The 13,435-nt window shown below is 51.3% G+C and overlaps 1 protein-coding gene across 1 annotated transcript in view; it reads left to right on the top strand.

Annotated features, from left to right (window-relative positions):
• The first annotated feature begins 1,101 nt into the window (after positions 1 to 1,101).
• The window catches only part of A3GALT2 (alpha 1,3-galactosyltransferase 2), a 13,840-nt gene continuing 1,506 nt past the window's right edge, over positions 1,102 to 13,435 (top strand). Inside the window, exons 1-4 of the mRNA XM_032246825.1 lie at positions 1,102 to 1,257; positions 10,053 to 10,136; positions 10,343 to 10,432; positions 10,739 to 10,876. Of these exons, the coding sequence (XP_032102716.1) occupies positions 1,238 to 1,257; positions 10,053 to 10,136; positions 10,343 to 10,432; positions 10,739 to 10,876 (332 nt within the window). The 5' untranslated portion in view covers positions 1,102 to 1,237. The remainder of the gene's footprint in view (positions 1,258 to 10,052; positions 10,137 to 10,342; positions 10,433 to 10,738; positions 10,877 to 13,435) is intronic.

Below are 13,435 nucleotides of genomic sequence, written 5' to 3'. Positions count from 1 at the left end.
CTGCCTGTAGCAGTTCCCCCATCCCGGGTTTTGGCATCAATTGTCAGTGTGTCACTCATGTAAAGAGACCACCAGGCAGGCTTTGTGTGGGCAACAAGGCCGTTTATTTAATACTTAGGTGCAAGCAGGCCAAGTCTGAGAAAGGAATTAGGCAAAGAGGTAGGAGAGGGGACTGGTTATGTGGGTTGGGGCAAATGGTCAGCTAAAGGTGGTAATCTATCTTAGGGAAGGAAAGGAGGTCATAGGATGCATGATTATAAGGGTAGGGGTCGGTAATCTATCTTGGGGAGGGGGAGGGCGTCACAGGATGCATGATCACAAGGGTAGGGGTCATTTATTACAAACAGGCATGATCATAAGGGTGGGGAGTATCGGCTGCAATCAGAGGGGAGGGTGCAGTAAATTACATCGTTACAGGGGTGGGGGTCTTGAAAAACCCAATGTCCTGTGGGGGGGTGGTGATTTTTGCAAGGCTGAACAGGAACAATGGTCGCAGGTTGCAGCAATTCGTTGAGGCAGGAACAAGTTGTTTTACTTCTTTCTGTGGCCAACTGGTTACCTGTGGTTACTTCAGACTTCCTGGCTTCTGGCGACCATCCAGAGGTGTACGTGTGGGTCACCAGTGCTATTGTGGCCAGGCTTGGACTTGGAGGCCTGACACTAAGCAGGTAAAGGGCTCCACAAGGTGAACTGTCCAAGGTCACAGGTGTCCAGTGCCCTTCAGATTTGGCTGAGGCTCTGTGCAAAACAGCGTTTTTCCTGGGTGGCAAACACCATACTTTGATCCCCAGCTGTTCCCAGGAACCAAAGACACTTCCCCTGGGGAGGGAATAGGAGACTGTACAAAATGACAGAGCCTCCAGCCAACCAGAGGTGGCTTACTCAGACCCACCCTCTTCCAGGGTGTTGCCAGTTCCACTCGCACCTTGGGGCCAGCTTCCCAAAAAGGTCCCACGCCCGGCAGGTCCCTTGCAGGCAGTCCATCCTGACTGCTCCTGTGAGTGCAGCTCCTGAGGCAGAGGGGCAGGAGCTGCTTGGTCCACCTGACTGCTCCTGTGGGTGCAGCTCCTGAGGCAGACGGGCAGGAGCTGCTTGGTCCACCTGACTGCTCCTGTGGGTGCAGCTCCTGAGGCAGACGGACAGGAGCTGCTTGGTCCAGATTTGCAGGAACAGGCCATTTCTTCCCTGGCTCTGAGCTGGGAAAGTTTGCTCCCAGCCCTCCTACCAGCGTCCCCATATGGCTCTCGAGGGACTCAGGTGAGTGGGGACAACGGTTTGGAGAGGAAGAAAGTGTGGGGACAGCTGAGCTAAGACGGATCCAGTCTGATGGCCAAAACAATACCAAGGGAAGGTGCCAGAGCCAGCCCTGGAGTATACTAGCTGAGCCTCTGGTCTGGGGGAAAGGCGGCTCCAAGAGGGGACGTTGCCCTAGGAGAAGAAAGACAATCCATGTGGATGGACACTGGGGTGGGGAAGGCTGTATTCCACAAGATTTTGTAGCCAACAAAAAGTTGGATTTCTCTTGCTTCTCTTAATGCCAAACCCCCTCGGTAGCCAGAAAGCAAAGGACCAGGGGCATATTCCCTCCCCCACTGTAACTGAGAGCTCCCTCTATCCCCATTGGGACTGATGGTCCAGGACTAGGAACCTGTGCCCCCTTAAGACCTACTGACTAATCTTTAACCCTTTCTTGAAGGCAAGGAGAGTGGGAAGCAGGACACAGGGTAGAGCTTGACGGACCACCTTCTGCAGGTAGTATCTGAACAAGAAATGTGGAGGAGTGGGCCGGTCAGGGGCCTTGACAGACTAAGAGCTCCCAGGCCAGGGGATGGGAGGGGCAGGAGGAGCTGGTGGGTCCTACCCAGTCCCAGGCCTGACCACAGGAGTTCACAACTGCCTGTGTGCCCTGGCTGAGGCCTAGAGCACAGAATAAGCATAGGTTTGCCCTACCCTGATTGGGAGAGGCTGGTGAAGAGGGTGGGATAGCCACAGAGGGAGAGAGAGTCCCTCCGGCCTTTTCCTGCTCCTGTGGCACCTTACGCAGCATCTCGCCTACCTCCCACAGTGCACCTCCCGAGGCAGCCTTGCCAGCTGCCAGTATGGGGTTTGACCAGGCTTCTAGGAACTGGAGAAGCCCAGCTGCAGCCAACCCTCCAGGAGCTCAGACAGGAGCCGAATAATAAGTGGGGAGGGGAGAAGCCAAGCCCATGGGGAGAAATAACAGGGTTGGGAACCTTGTGAGAGGAGCCTCAGGGCTGAGGCAGGCCCAGGTCAAATGGAGCCCAAATGCCATGCTGGAAGCTCTGGCTGGGGGATCTGACTGTCCTACTCAAAGCCCAACCCCAACCCTTACCCTCCATGCAAATGCCTTGGTGTAAAGTGTGTACAATAGGAACAGCAAATGCCTATTGAAGGTGCACCCTGTGAACTTGCAGTAGGTTGGAGGCTTTTACCTAAAGAACACAGATTCTTATTGGAGGAGAAACACACTATTAGTTGATCCCCAAAGGGTAGAACCAGGGACTGGAAAGCCTGGTGTCCCAGGAGGCAGGGAATGGCTAGCAGGACCCTGAGCTGACAGGGAAGGAGGAGGGTGCTGAGGTTGGGGAGCCCCCAGGCAAGAACATCCCATGTGCTGCCTCCTCTCCTGCTGCTGGAGTGCAGGCCACGTGCACAGGTGCGCCACTGGCCTATAGGACTCTAGGTAGTTCCTTTTACTTTCTGGACCTTAATTTTCCCTTTATGGAAGAAAATGAAAGCCAGGCCCCGCCTGAGTTTATGTGTACAGCAAAGAGGGGGGGAACCAAACCTACTCCTAAAAGAACATATGGTGCATCTGATTCACACCAATAAGGCTGCCCAGCCTTGCAGAGGTGAGCTGTCAGTCAGATCTGCTCCAAGCCTCTGCGAGTCCTCTCTCACACAGTGACCCTGGCCCAGCCCTCTTGCTGAGTGCTGCCCTCAGGTATTATGTGTCCTCTGGACAGTGGTGTCCACTTGGGTGTCCTGACTCAGTACTTCTCAAGCTGCAATTTGCATTTCCTTCATTTTCTGTGTTCTCAGCGATTGATCCCAATGACCCAAGTGGGACCTCTGCTCTATCCCGTGAGCAAGTGCAACCCTAAGCAAGTGATTTAACCTTCTAAGCCTCAGTTTCCTCATTTATAAAGCACACATAAGCAAAGCATCTCCTTCAAGGGGTTGTGGTGTGCTTTCAACAGGACAGGCACATAGAACACTTGGCCAAGTGTCCATCTCAGTAAGTGTCTGGGATTATGCATAAGGAATGCAGACATAATCCTGAAGAAAATAGTTTTAAGCAAAGGAGTACCAGTCAATTTGGAAGAGAGAATGAACACAAATAACTCATTCATCATTTCATTCATTTGCTGAACAAGTAATTATCAACAGCATGAATTATAAGGCAGTTCTGGGAGTTGGCACCAGGAAAACAAAGGCTGGCAAAACAGAGAAACCTGGAGCCTAGTGTGGTAGAGAGTCCCTAGCATCACTTGGCAAGTACTGGAGGAGAGGTCTGGAAAAGGGACAGAGGGACATGCTGGGGGAGGGACCTAAGATGAGATATCAAGGCTGGCTTCAGACAGGAGGAAGCTGGGTGCTAAGGAATAATGTGGAACTTGTTGGCCAATGGCAGGAAGAGAGCAATCAGAGTGGAATACAGAAGTGGGGAAGCCTAGGAGACTTCATGATAAAGGGTGAAGAATGCAGACCGGGAGGCAGGGTCGGGAGACTGTTACAGGAATCCAGATGAGAAACAAGCAGGCACCAATAGGGCAGTGAGGGAGGCCAGGAGGAGAGCTTTGGGCACTAGGAAGGAGGCAGAAGCAACAACTTGGCTGTCGGGAGAAAGCAGGGGTCCCACTTGGGTCACTGAGATAAATCACTGAGAACACAGGATGGGGAGAGTGAGTGGGAGGATGGGGGAAGATTGAGTGGGGGGGACAGGGGAGAGTGAGTGGGAGCACCCACAGGGTTTACTGATGAGCTGCACGTGGGGAATTAAATTATTTGTAACAGTATTTTTATTTAACCCAGCACATCCAAATTTACACCTGTTTCACTGTTTTAATGTGGCTACTAGAAATGTTTAAATTACATATGTGGCTCACATTATACTTCCACTGGATGATGCTATTCTAGATCTCTTCCTATGCATCATGAAAGAATGCTGCTCTGCATGCCTGTCAAGGCTCGGGGGCACGGGCACAGGCACTTCCCCCTGCCAGAAGCAAAGTCTGCCTCTCCATATTAGTGCACCTTCCTTTTCACCTTAACACATTAGGGTCTCTTTTCCAGAGAGCACAAATAAATGTACCTCACCCTTTTTAATAGCCATGTTGATCTCTATTATGCAAGTTGAGTACCCCTCATCCAAACATCTGAAATCCAAAACACTCTAAAATCCAAAAATGTTTGAGCACTGACAGGACATTCAAAGGAAATGCTCCCACTGGAGTATTTTGGATTTCTGATTCCATATTAGGGATAGTCAGTAAATACAATGCAAATATTGAAAACACCAAAAAAGTCTAAAATCCAAAACACTTTTGGTCTAAACTGTTGGATAAGGGATACCCAACCTGTACAGATAGGCCTAATTCATTCATCCAGTTCCCTACTGATGAACCTGAGGTTGAGGCATGAGTTTACTTTTTCAGACAAGGCTACAGGAACATCCTGGGACTACTCACTGTGGAGTCTCCATTCCGAGCTGCAGGCACACTGGCCAGGGGCTGTGGGCACTGACAGTGTTACAGTGGAGAGCCCGGACTTGGAAGGCTTCTCGGGCATGGTTAAGAGATGTGGATGGTGTCCTGCAGTCAGTAGGAAGTCACAAAATAACTTAATTTTTTTTAATTGCTGACTTTGAATTTTTCCTTCATTAAAAAAGCAACATATTGTAAATACATTACAGACAATTGGGGAGAAAATAAGAAACCATAATTTTATTGGACAAATACATTCTTCCTTTTAGTCTTATTTTCTGTACATGTTTTTATTCTTGCTAAATTGTAATCAGAGTGCACATCAATTTTAGATCCTGCTTTGTTCCTTTAATGTTCCTGTGTGAGCATTTTTCTACGTGACCACAGAATCTTCCTAACATGTTTATTTAGCCAGTCCCTTCAGCTAGACACTAGAGTCTTCTTCAGTTATGTTTGAGCAGCTCAGATGATGCCTCTGCCTGTGACCCAAAACGCCTTCTCTAAGGGTGCTTTCCTGGCAGCATTCAACCAACCTCAACTCTCACTTGTGTAAGGGAAACAAGAACACATCCATCAGTACAACCCCGTCCCCTCTAGCCGCCATACTGTCTCTTTCCTGTGACAGCCCGACTTCTGGAAAGACAGCCCCACTCCCACCCCACCCATGTGCCCCTCCTTAAGTCCTCTACCTGCTCATTCTCCCTCCCATTCCCACCTGGTCTGGGCCTGGGCCCTAGCCTCCTCTCTCTCTGGACTCTCTCCCATGACATCCTGGCCCTCCTGGTAAATCATAAAACTTTCTCCTGAGCCTGCCTGCCTTCTGGGCTTCAGCCCCCTTCCTCCAACCAGACTACCAAGCATCTTCTTTGTGGTACCCCCGCCCCGTCCCTCTAATCCATGGCCAAGTCTGGCCCATGTGCCCTCCTAGACAGCCCTTCACCTATTCCTCCCCATCCAGCTGCCAACACCTTGCTGTTGCTCCTAATGCCTCCCAGGGGCTGGCACCTAACTTATCTTCCTGCCTCCAGCAGTGCCTTCCCTGCCACCCCACCATGGCCAGGCTCCAGATTTCAGTGGGAATACTTTAGGGGTGTTTGTGTGTCTGTGTGTGTGTTTTCAAATAAAAATGTGACTGAGTCACTCCCTAGAGGAAATACCTGTTCCCCTGAAGTCCAATCCTCCGAGCCTGAAATTCGGGCCCCGGGTGACCTGGCCCCGGCTCACCTGTGCACCCTACTCCCTCCCTTCTCGTCTGCTACTACTCTCCACCCTGCAGTTCACAGACATTCCAGGAGTGAGCATTCCTCGCTTCTGCACATTGTGGTTTCTTTTTCATGGACTGCTCTTCCCCCTCCATGCTTCCTTCACCTGAAGAACTTCTATTAATAATTTTTTAGGTCCCAGCTTAGAAGTACCTCCTCCCCCAGGAGGCCCCGACTTCCTCCTCATCTACCAAGACTCAGGTGCTACCCTCCAATTTGCCTCACAGCATCTGGTATTTTTCCCAATCACAGAATTCATTGTGCTGTGTTCCATGCATCTGTTTTCAGTCTGTCATGTGACCCAGTCCCTCACCCCTCCCCCACTACACCCACATCTTCCTGGCTCCATACCCTGAAGACAGGGTCTGTGCCTCATTGACCTCTGAATCCCCAACTTAGCATAGTGCTTGAGGCTGAGCTTGTGTCCAATAAACATATTTTGAATTCAGAACTAAACAGAAACTGATGAACATCTTGATGCATAAACTTTTCTCATTCTGAAGATTATCTCCTTTGAACAGATTCCCAGAAGCTGGGAATTATTGAATCAAAGAATATTAAACACTTTCAATTCCCATAGCTACATAGCTTTCCAAAAGGCTGTGGCAATTTACACTTCCACCAGCAAGTCTAAGAGTGCTGATTTCACTGCATTCTTGCACCTTGGCTATTCTCATTATGGCTTTTTTTTTTTTAAATTAAGACAGGTTCTCCCTCTGTCACCAGGCTGGAGTCCAGTGGCATGATCATAGCTCACTGTAACCTATAACTCCTGGACTCATGCGATCCTCCTGCCTCAGCCTCCTGAATAGCTTGGACTATACATGTACACCATCTGGCTAATTTTTAATTTTCTGCAGAGGCAGGGTCTTGCTGTGTTGCCCCGGCTAATCTCAAACTCCTGGCCTCAAGCAATCCTCCTGTCTTGACCTCCCAAAACACTGGGATTTCATGCACGAGCCCCTCCCAGCCCCATTCTGTCTTTTTTTAAAGTGCTCATTTTACAGGCAAAACATACCACCACCTTGTTCTAATTTGTATGTCTTTGATTACCAGTGAGGGTGAACATTTTTCCATATATTTGCCTACTAAATGCACTTCATTTTTGAGGATTTACCTGTTTGTGTGACATGGAACCTGTTAAGGCAGGCTGACTTGTCATGAGGTGACTCTGGGGCTGTGGAGGAAGTGACTGGGAGCATGAAGAGTGCTGCTGCAATGATCCCATGATGGAGGAGCAGGCCAGGGTCACTCTGGGCCATGAGGAAGAGCAGGAGGGACAGACATCAAGGAGACCAGGTCAACCTGGGACTGACAGCAGACAGCAGGTGCAGAGCAGGAGGGGTGAGGGCGTACCCAGGTTTCCGGCTCGGCGCAGTGAACTGGAGGAGGTGCTGTGCTTGGAGACGGTGCGCAGGTGGATCCACACACCTGCAAGGCAGTTCTCAGCACCCTTCACTAGACACACCTGCCGAGGAACAGTTACCTGGGGCAGCAGGAGAGGCAGGGGCAGGAGGGTCTGAGGCAGGCAGGCTTCTTGAAAGAGACCAGGGGCGCCAGGTTTTGAAAGGATTTGTAGGGCAGGGAGTGGAGTCAGGAGGCTGCCCAGGGGACGATCAGGGTGTGCTCAGGAAGAAAGGTTATCATGAGCTAAAGCTGAGTGAGCTATCGAAACATAAGAGGCCTTGTTCTCATTGCTTAGCTTGTGTGAATGCAATGACAGCCCTAAAGCAGGTAGTGTTCTTAATATCCTCATCCTACAGATGACACTGATGTGCAGAGGACCAGACCAGATGTGCAGGATTAGACCAGCTAATGAGTGGTAGAGTTAGGATTTGAACTCAGGGCTCTGGCCCCTGTGTCTGTGCTCCTCACCATGTGGCTGCAGTTGCTCTAGATATGTGAGCACTCAGGAAGGCTGGGGACAGTGGAACGAGCTCCCCAGAAGGAGCTTATTAAGATTCTCAGCATTTGGGGCCCTTCCTGGAAAACAACGAACTGTGGACAAATCCCAAAGCCCACCTCCTCTGAGCCAGAAACGGCTGCTGAGCTCTGCTTGGAGGAGTTCACCTGGCCTGGTGACTGGAGCCACCACAGACACATGATCTCTGACCACAGCCAGCCCAATAATTCTTCTCTAAGCCCCAGACAGCTCTTAACCCTCAGTTACTGAGGTGGGAGGATTGATTGAGAGAGCTGCCAAGTTGGAGACAAGGCTGAGCAACATAGCAAGACCCTGTTTCAAATAAAAAACAATTAGACATCTATAGTCCCAGCTGTACAGAAGGCTGAGGTGGGACGATAGCTTGAGCCCAGAAGTTTGAGGCCACAGTGATCTGTGATCACATCACAACGCTCCAGCCTGGGTGACAGAGTTAGGCTGTTTCTAAAACAAAACAAAACAGAAAAACGAAAAAAACTCCCCATCACTGAGCCACAAACACCTGTGCGTCCTCTCCCGGCCTCTCCTGTCCAAGGTCAGTCCCACCCTCCACTCAGGATAAGCACCTCAACCCCTAATGTTATCATCCCCACAACCTGCCCAAGGTCATGCCCTGCAGCACTGCTGAGGAAAAGAGAGGATCAGGCATCTAAAGGTTCATCCTAAGTGACCTGGTTAGGTACTGTGGAGGCCAAGGCAACTTCATCTTGGAAGCTCATCCGTCATGCTGGTTTCTGATTAACCCGGGTTTCAGGAAGCTCCCTAAGATTTCCAGCGTATCCACTGTTCCTTGTGTAAGATCACATACTTACTATACATCTTGCCCTTGGGTCAAAACAAATCTGATGTTATCATACTTCACTTGTCCTACACATCCCTTCTGAAGCACATGCACCCTCTCCCTGTGGTATATAAGCCCTGGGTCTGGGGGCCTATAAGGTTTATGGATGTGCTTTGGTCAAAGAATAGGCTGAGGCAGACATCCAGGACAGAGTGACTCAGTGAGTTTAGGGCACAGGAGCATATTCCACTTGTTATGTAACCTGTTCAAGTTCATACTTGGCTCTGGGCCAGTGTTGTCCACAGAAGGTATAACTGCCCTGCTGTGCATGGGGCTCGGTTCAGTGCAGCAAGGCATTGCATGGCACAGTTCGTGCACGTGCCCAGAGAGGGAATAACACTACTAACTCCTATAAGGGAGAGCCGGTCTCCTTGAAGGTGGGCAGGGGGAACCAGGAACTGGCTTGTGCCTAAGGGGAAAGAGTTAAGCTGCTGACCCTGACAGAGCTGGCCTTGCAGGCCAGGGATTACAGCTGCAGACATAGGGGCGGCAGGAGCCTCAGAGCCAGCTGTTGAGAGGAGCCACAGTGCTGGAGCAGATGGCCAAGATCAAGGTGGACAGTGAGAGAGCCAGTGTGAGTAAGCTGCTGATGAGAGAGCTGCTGAATAAAACTATGTATCACCTGCCTACAGCCCCAAACTGTTCTTTCAGCTCTTCGCCCATCCACCCACTCCCCTCAGACCTCAGCTGGGGCTGAAACCTGACAAGGGCGTAGTCATGGCATAACAAGGGTCATGGCTCGGGGATCCACCATCTGGTCTCACAGCCACCCAAGCTATTTAAATCCCTATTAAATGTTTCTTTCTAAGAAGCTGGACTTGACAGCCTCTTCCTCTGGCCTCTCAGCTTTCTAAGACTTTGGGGGCAGGTTTGCAGGGGCCTGCCCCATGTGAAACAGGTAAATTATGCTGTCTCCAATCTGTATCACCCTTGGCAGCTGACAAGGGTGAGGAAATTCTCTGAGCACTGAGATGAAATAGCCTCGAAGTGGAAAATGAAAGGTTCAGAACATTGTGTCCACTGTGCTACCATTTGTGGTGGGGCAGGGGAGAAGAGAGAGTATTTGCTACCATATTTATATTTGCATACACATTGCATAGACACGTATGCATAGACTGTCTCTTGAAGGACACACAAGAAACTGGTAACACTGGACACTTCCATGCAGAGGAACTGGATGGCCGGAAGTAGGAAAGACTTTTCATGTATGTGTGTGTATAAATATGTGTATCTACACATATACATGAGTTGCCGATGCCCCCCTCCACTTCCACCCCCAGAGCCTGGAAGAGAATTTTCTGGCGGCAGATCTTACTTGCACTTGGCCTCTTAGGCCTGTTCCTGTGTGGCCTCCCTAAATTCAGGTACAAGCCCCTTTCCCCAGCACTTGAGGTGGGACCACAGAGTCAGGGTTAAAGGGGATCTGTCTAAGTGTCTCCTTGATGGATGGAGGGTGGTGGCTAGCTCAGTTCAAGTGTCCTTGTGAGCCCTCTCTCCTTGTAATAAACAAAGCCAGAGGGCTCCTGGGCAGGCTGACATGCTTCTCATGGCTGCCCACCCCCTGCCACAGACATCTGGAAACCTTCATCCCCATGGGTGTCTGTCCTTCAGCCACAGTGTCGCTGCTGAGAGACAACTTCACAGGTGCCCTGCATCCCTGGTAAGAAGCTCCTATCCCTCCCACTTCAAGAGTACCCCCAAACCCTACAGAGCTCTGCCCCATGTCCCTGCCCTCCTCACATCTCCCACCCCAGCAGAGCCAAGCACTGCTCCACCAAACCCAGCAGCCCCCATCGGGCTATACGCTTCCCAGTCCTCTGTGTTGCCCTGAGCTGGAGGCTTCCAGGTGCAGCAGCTAGGTATCATCCGCCTGTGGGTCCGTAGGGCTCAGCACTGGGGAGGTGGCAGTGAGCATACACCAAGCAGATGGATGAATGAAGCTCTTTCCCATCCCTGCCCTGGCCAGGGCCCGGCCTGAAGTTCTGACCTGCACCCCCTGGGGGGCTCCCATTATTTGGGATGGCACTTTTGACCCAGATGTGGCCCAGCAAGAGGCTAGTCAGCAGAACCTCACCATTGGGCTGACTGTCTTTGCTGTAGGCAGGTAAGGCCTGGGAAGGGGAGTGGTGCTGTCAAGGCTGGGAGTGGGAGGGGTGTGCATGTGATGGAGGAGGTGGGACACCCTGCTCCCTGTGCCGTGGGATCCCAAAGTGAAGTGAGAAGCAAAGACAGCACTTCTTGACCCATGCCCCCAGGGTAAGCACAGGACCATCCTTCTCCTCCCTAGACACCAACACCATAGAGCCCACCCAACACAGGCAGCCAGGGGTGTTCTAGAACCACATCTAGAAGGGACCTGCTTAGGGGCTGGGACTGATCCATCTGGAGGCACTGGTTTCGTAGTGAGAAAATGATGGGGTCTTTCAGATGAGAGTGGTGGGAGGAGGGCGGTTTCACTGGTAAGTAGAGGAATGGTTCACCACGGCAGGTGCCCAATGGAGGTCAGCAGCTCAGGTGCAGGTACACAGGATGGGAGGGGGGTGCCAACCAAGTCCGATGGAGGGAGAGGGGCTGGGGAACTGGAGGATTGCAAGGGAGTGAATCTGAACTGGGCAGAGGGAGTAAAGAGGAGGGGGATGACAAATACTGAGAAAGTGGCAGGGTCACCAGATGGAGGATTCAGTGAGGTAGGACTGTTTTGGGCAGGGTTGTGGTAATCACAGTAAGCAAGATAGAGAAACGAGGTCCTCACATGGTCACTCTCTCGACTTGGTCTTCATCAGTGTCTGTTCCACTCTGTTCCTTTCCTGCAGAATCACTGCAGGAAAGGAGGTCATGAGAAGAAATGGCAAAGGCACTGACCTCCCCACTATGGATGACAGGGAGTGTCTAAGCTGGGTGTCCACCTTCCTGAAGTGACACGAAGGGGACTCTTGGCAGTCAGATCCTATAACCTAGTTTCAGGCAACTAAAAGAAGCATTTCTAAAAACGGAACCAGTTGCTTTGGGAAGGTGGTGAGAGCCTCCCACTTAGGAAGAGATACTCAAAAAGGATGGGGAAGGAATTTTGTTACCAGATACCCCAGACAACCATTCAAGGCTCCTCCAACTCTGTCCCCCACACCCTACAAGCGACAGAAAGCCAGGAGTGTCGCTGACAGGCAAGGGGATGAAAAGGACCAAGGTGTGAACCTCGGACCAGGTGGGCAGAACTGCTGGGCCACTTGGACCTTGGCCTCTCCCAGGACCTCGGTGTTTCCACTTCCATCACACATGCTGAGTTCCTGCCTCACCCCTAGGGGTCAGACACTCAATGTACAGAAAATTCTGGGATCCTGAGGTCCTGAGTTCCAAGATTCTGAGTCCAACACCCTGGGATGCTGAGATTGCCCAGGTCTCTGATTCCCATTTCCCACAGTCACCAGGAATAGACCAAGTGTAAGTAAAGGTACAGGCTCCAAGGCCAAGCTGGGTCCAAATCCAGGCTCTACCACTTACCAACGGTACATACAAGTTTCTAACGCTCTTTAGATAAGACAGTGCACGTTGACTTAGAAAGCAGTGGCTGCCACATGATCAAAGTTCTAAGTACTATTAGATACTGTTACTATTATTTTAAAATCCTAAGATCCCAAGGTCTGTTCATACAGTATTCCAGGCAGCCTCATTATTGATGTAGTGAAAGACATTCCATGACTTAAAACAGCTTATTATTATAGCCCCTATAATAATTCTGTGGAGGGCCAGGCGCAGTGGCTCTAGCCTATAATCCCAGCACTTTGGGAGGCCCAGGCGGGTGGATCACCTGAGGTCAGGAGTTCAAGACCAGCCTGGACAACAGGGTGAAACCCTGTCTCTACTAAAAATACAAAAAATTAGCCAGGTGTGGTGGCTGAGGCCTGTAATCCCAGCTACTTGGGAGGCTGAGGCAGGAGAATCACTTGAACCCAGGAGGCAGAGATTGCAGTGATCTGAGATCGCGCCACTGCACTCCAGCCTTGGCAACAAGGGCGAAACTCCATCTCGAAATAATAATAATTCTGTGGGTCAGGAATTCAGACAGGGCTCAGCAGGAAGGGTTCCTCTCCTCATGCTCCCAAATGTCTGGGTCTCAGCTGGGAGACCAATTGCTGATGACTAGTGGGGCCAGCTTGGGCCTCCTAACTCACGGCAGCACCCAAGTTATGGCACTTCTTAAAAGGAGGCTCAGAGCTCTAAAGAGAGAAATGCTGCCAGTCCTCCAAAGGGCCAGTATGAGGCAGGAGTGGCAGGCAACTTGCAAGCATCCTCAGCCCAACCTGCCCTGCCCCATCTAAGTTGAAAGATGCTATGGTTGGAGGGTCTGGAGGACCAGGCAGCATGGGTGGGGTGCGGGTGAGGTGGGTGAGGTTAGGGTGGGGGTGAGGTGGGGTGAGGTGAGATTGGGGTGGGGGTGAGGGTTGGGTTGGATGAGGTGAGGATAAGGATTGGGTAGGGTGGAGGTAGGGGTGAGGTGGGGGTGAGGTGAGGTTAGCGTGGGGTGAGGTGGGGGTGAGAAGGGGCTGAGGGCTGGGTAGGTGGGGTGAGGGTTGGGTGGGGTGGGATGAGGTAGGGGTGGGGGGAGGGTTGAGATGGGACTGGGACAAGGTGGGGACGAGGGCTGGCTGTGGCCGGGGGGCGGCGT

This window comes from Sapajus apella, unplaced genomic scaffold (assembly GCF_009761245.1).
Source record: "Sapajus apella isolate SASKATOON/1434 unplaced genomic scaffold, GSC_monkey_1.0 scaffold62, whole genome shotgun sequence".
Lineage (NCBI taxonomy): Eukaryota > Metazoa > Chordata > Mammalia > Primates > Cebidae > Sapajus > Sapajus apella.
Note: the sequence above shows the minus strand (reverse complement) of the source record. Positions and strands in the feature narration are given on the sequence as shown.